Source organism: Herpailurus yagouaroundi, unplaced genomic scaffold, assembly GCF_014898765.1.
Source record: "Herpailurus yagouaroundi ecotype Mexico unplaced genomic scaffold, PumYag 77, whole genome shotgun sequence".
Lineage (NCBI taxonomy): Eukaryota > Metazoa > Chordata > Mammalia > Carnivora > Felidae > Herpailurus > Herpailurus yagouaroundi.
In genome coordinates this window covers 30,760,144-30,765,329 of record NW_024412388.1, presented here as the reverse complement: position 1 = coordinate 30,765,329, position 5,186 = coordinate 30,760,144, and the positions used below count along the sequence as shown (strand labels likewise).

Sequence of the window (5,186 nt, the reverse complement as noted above, 5' to 3'; positions counted from 1 at the left end):
AGTGAATGAAAGGGACAAATCTCTACCCTCAATGAGTTTATCTTCTGGTTGGGGACACGGACAATTAACAAATATATCAGGGCACCTGGCTGCCTCCGTCAGTATAGCATGTGACTCTTGATCTTGGGGTTGTGAGTTCAAGCCCTAGACTGGGTGTAGGGATCACTTAAACAAATATATCAACATACATAATATAATGGCAGTGACATTAATAGATGCTGCAAAGTAAGATGAAGTGAGGGAGGGGACACAGAGTGACTAGGGGATTGGTGGCTATTTTAGATAGGAGGTCAGGAGGATCCTCTGTGAGGATGTCATGTTTGAGTAAAGTCCTGAACAAAGTGAGGTAATCTAAGAAGATCTGGAGGAAGAGGGTTCCAGGTAGAGGGAACAACAAACGTAAAGCCATGTGGTAGCAACAAACCTGAAATCTTGGTGGAGCATCAAGAAGGTTCTAGTAGCTGAGTGAGCAAGGCAAGGGCAGTGAGCAAGGGCTTAGGATGACCATACACATCTGCATGCCTTGGGTTGTCCCGGCATAGTTATTACTATTGCCTCCTTTCACTCTCAAGGGTGCCCTAGGTTTAGATGCTAAATTATATAGTCACCCTATGTAGAGGCCATGGTAAGCAGTTGGCATTTATTCTGAATGTGATGGCAAACCTATGGATGGTTCTCAGCAGGGAGTGACGTGACTTGACTGACATTTTAAAGGATCATGACCAAGTACTTGAAACACTCTTTTGGCTGCTGTAACACCCCCCTTGGCTCTCCTCCACCTCCTTGGCTGTTCCTTCCCAGTCTCCTTTGGCAGCTCTTTCTCTTCCACTCAAAGCCCAAATGTTGGACTTTCTTTAGACCAGTGGTCTCAGCCAGCAGTGGTTTCTCCTCTAGGGGACATTTTGTACTATCTAGGGACATTTTTAAGTGGTGTAGGTACTACTGGCATTTAGTGAGTAGAGGCCAGAGATGTTACTAAACATCCTGCGATGCACAGAACAAACTCCCCCCCCCCAATAGTTTTCCAATGCCAATCGTGCCAAGGTCAACCCTGCACTAGATTAGCACTGCCCAATAGAAATATAATGAGAGTTGCATATACAACATTTTTTCTAGTAGCCAATTAAAAAAAAAGAAAAAGAAAAGCAAAGTTAATTTTAGTATTTTATTTAATCCAATATATATATATATATATATTATCATTTTAACATGTGAGTCAATATTAAAGATATCAATGAGATTTTTTTTTTTTTTAATTCTCAAGTTAGTTCACATACAGTGTAGTCTTGGCTTCAGGAGTAGAACCCTGAAGTGATTCTCCCTTAAGTATGACACCCAGTGCTCATCCTAAAAAGTGCCCTCCTTAATGCCTCCTTAACCCACTCCCATCACCCCTCAGTTTGTTCTCTGTATTTAATTTTTTTAATGTTTTAATTTATTTTTGAGAGAGAGAGAGAGAGAGAGAGAGAGAGCGTGAGCGGGGGAGGGGGCAGAAAGAGAGGGAAACACGGAATCCGAAGCAGGCTCCAAGCTCCGAGCTGTCAGCACAGAGCCCAACCCGGGGCTTGAACCCACAGACCAGACCGTGAGATCATGACCTGAACTGAAGTCGGTTGGACGCTTAACCGACTGAGCCACCCAGACACCCCTGTTCTCTGCATTTAAGAGTCTTTTATGGTTTGCCTCCCTCTCTAAAGAGACCAATGGGATTTCTTTCCTTCTTTCCCTTCTACCTTCCTTCCTTTCTTTTCTCTCTCTCTTTCAATTCTGGTGTGTACTTCACACTTACTACACATAGTCATTTAGACCAGTCACGTTGCAAGTGCTTAGTAGCCACATGTGTCTCGTGGCTATTATATTGATGGCGTAACTCTAGACTCAGTACCAGATTACAGAGCCTGATGTTTAAGAGCTATACAAGGGAATAAAGCCTAATGGTTTGGTTCTGGAACCCAATTCTCTTGTTGAATTCCAGTCCTTCCATTTACTTCTGGTCCTCTCAGTGTTTCTCATTTGTAAAGTGGGGATGATAATAATATTACTACTTTATAGAGCTGTCCAGAATGAAATGAGTTAGTACTTACAAAACAGTTTCAGGTGTTATAAGTAGCTCCCTGTTAACTGTTTCGCTCTATCTCCACCCACACTTTCTCTCTGGGTAATCCGTCCACTCCTGTAGCTTTTATGTGCCACCTATTACATGATGACTTCCAGATTTAAGTATCCAGCTTAGACCTCTTTTCTGAGCTCCAGACCCCCTCTTTAACTGTGCATCCCATTTTGAGGACCTGGGGCATCTCCCATGAACATGCCCTCAACAGAGCCCTTGACCTTCCCCTGTAAATCTGCTCCACTGCCAGGCCTTGCAATCTGAGTCATTTCACAGGGCAGCTATCCGGTGGCATCTTTGATTTCTGCCTTTCCAGGGAATGCATAGTGGTGCATGGATTGTGCAACTTCTGTGTCGGTTGAGATTTCCACCCCACTAGTATATGTCCACAGAAGGCATGTGAGTGCTTAAGGGCACCTGGAATAAGAGACCAGAGGTGTGGCTGGGGTGACCACCAGGGCCTCCTAAAGAAGAGGAAACACAGGCTGCAGGTGCAAACTGCTCCTGCTACCCGTGTATCAGAGTGTGTATGCGTTTGTGTACTTGGCCACGTGGTTGTGTCTGTGAACGTGTGTGGAAGGGGGCACAGGAATGTTATTTCACACTACCCTAACCGAGTGTCCCCAAGCAGGTTTTGCTGTGGGGGTGAAAGCACAGTTATTCTCAGATGAACAATCCTATTCTCCCAAGTGAAGGGGTGGCTTCCTCTGTGTCCTTGTGGGCAGGTCAAGGGGAGAGACTTCTGGTGTCTGACCCACCACATCAAGACCTTCCCATCTCCTCCTCCCTGCTCTTGAGGAGACCCAGGAAGGGAGGCTGGAGAGTACCTCCCCACCCCCCCTTTGTGAGGCCCTGCCACAGCTTGGAGAATGAGCCCTCTCCTGGCACTCTTGGCCTCCCAGGCCAGTAATGCCTCTGGTGAACTGGAAACTGATTCCCAGGGACACCCACCACCCCCACCATCCAGTCTGGTTCTCTTGGCCTGAGCTGTTCTGCTCGGGTGGCGCAGGCACAACCTCAGCCATTCTTGGCGGGAATGACAGCCTCTTCTCATGTTAGAGCCTTTCCTCCCCCCCTCCAGCACACACATTCCACTTGCTTTGTATCCCTATGGGAAAAGCTGCTGGGAGATTCTTGTCGAAGATCAGGCCACAGACACCCCCACCAACCTCACCAAACCCGAAGTGTCTGTCTCCTCCAGAACGCCAGGAGGCAGGAGCCGGTGGGCTCGACGCTTGCAAAAACTGGGGCAGACCCGCAGCGCCCGCAGCGCCCCGCTCAGACCAGGGACGGACGGGGACCCCTGGCTTCCCGGGGAGGGCGGGGGGCTCCAAGGGCACCTGCCCAAGGCCACCCAGCGCGCGGCGGCCAGGACTGAGGAACGGAGCCGGACCTCCCAGCCGTCGGAGGGGGCGGTGACCGCCCGGGGCCTTCCCACGGCTCGGCCTGCGCGTCACCGCGGGGGCGAGGGGGCGCGGGGGCGCCAGGGGCTGCGGCGCAGGAGAGGGCCCTGGGAAAGGGCGGCGGGGTTGGGCGGGGCTGGGCGGGGCTGAGGCGGGGCCGGGGCGGGGCCGGGGCGGGGCCGGGGCGGGGCCCGACTTCCCGGCCGGTAGCCCGCACCGCCGCGCGGAGACCTGGAGCCAGCGCTGGCCATGAAGCGGCCCAGGGAACCGAGCGGCTCTGACAGCGAGTCCGACGGACCCATCGACGTGGGCCGCGAGAGCGAGCTGAGGTGAGGGCCGGGATGGGGATACTGGGAGTGCCTGGACGGGTTCAGCGGGCCCAGGACTCGTCTTCCGTATGGCCCCGGGAGATGCAGGTGTGGGCGACTGCCCGCAGGTGTGTGTGGGGTAGGGGTGAGGGTGGGAGGCGGGGACACTTGTGCAGCGTGGGCCGTGACACGCACGAGTGCCTGGATCTTCTGCGCTCTGGGCCATTCAGGGCTGAGGGTGTCGGGATGGAAGTGGAGTTCAGCTCCGGGATGGTTGGTGATCCTCCTTGCGTGGAAGTGCCAGGCTGAGGCTCTTGGAGGAGATTTCCCTGAGGATCTTAGGAAACCTTCATAGACTATTGGTATCACACACCCCGGTCCAGAATCTGCCTGAGTAGGCAGAATAGCCGTACTTTTTCAATTCTACCCTAGCTTGGGTGCACTTTTCATGCAGTACACAAAACGCTTCCAGGGGGAAGGGAAACCTCCCCTCCCTTGAGCAAATTGGACTTTGGAATTAAGGCTTTGGTACTGAAGAAAATAATAGCTGACTTGTCAGTGCGAGGGCGGAGACTCCAATTCCAACACTCTTTCTACTGCACACCCTGCTGCCAATGTATTTCAGCTCTAAATATTCTGACTTGCTTCAGACTTGTAGAACAAATTGCACTTGTACAGTTCTGCTACTTCTCCCAGTTCTGTGAAAAATCTAAGCTTCAGTTTCCTCATCAGTAAAATGGTTATAAACAATATAACCGATCTCAGGTTTATTGGGAAAATCAATAAGATAGTGTATGTCATGAGCTTAGCACAGGGCTTAGCACATAGCAAGTATTTAATTCATGTCAGGCACCCAACATGTGATACCCAGAGCCCTGAAAGAGAGGCAGGGACTGAGTGGGAGTCTGTGGGCCTGGGTCCCAGCCCCAAATCTGCCACCAACTCACCACGTGAACTTGGGCCATTATTTTTTCTTTCTGAGCCTGTTTCCTCATCAAAAAAATAAAGGAGGAATCATGGAGTGGGAAAGAGAGAGGGCTATCTGATCTCTCCTGGCTCATCCAAACCTGACTCTCTAGAATAGATCTGAAAGGAGGACTCAGGGGGCGCCTGGGTAGCTCAGTCAGTTAAGTGTCCTACTCTTGATTTCGGCTCAGGTCATGATCTCAGCGTCCTGAGATTGAGCCCCCAGTTGGGTTCCACACTGGGCGTAGAGTCTGCTTGAGATTCACTCTCTGCCTCTCCCTCTCCCCCTCTCCCTCTCTCCCTCTCCCCCCTCCCTCTCCCTCCCCCTCCACTGGCACTCCAGCATGCTCAGAAGAAAGAAAGAAAGAAAGAAAGAAAGAAAGAAAGAAAGAAAGAAAG

At 51.0% G+C, this 5,186-nt stretch overlaps 1 protein-coding gene across 1 annotated transcript in view; it reads left to right on the top strand.

Moving 5' to 3' along the window:
- Nucleotides 1-3,709: 3,709 nt before the first annotated feature.
- Nucleotides 3,710-5,186, top strand: part of HEYL (hes related family bHLH transcription factor with YRPW motif like) — a 16,347-nt gene continuing 14,870 nt past the window's right edge. The window contains exon 1 of the mRNA XM_040469752.1: nt 3,710-3,842. Within this exon, the coding sequence (XP_040325686.1) occupies nt 3,763-3,842 (80 nt within the window). The 5' untranslated portion in view covers nt 3,710-3,762. The remainder of the gene's footprint in view (nt 3,843-5,186) is intronic.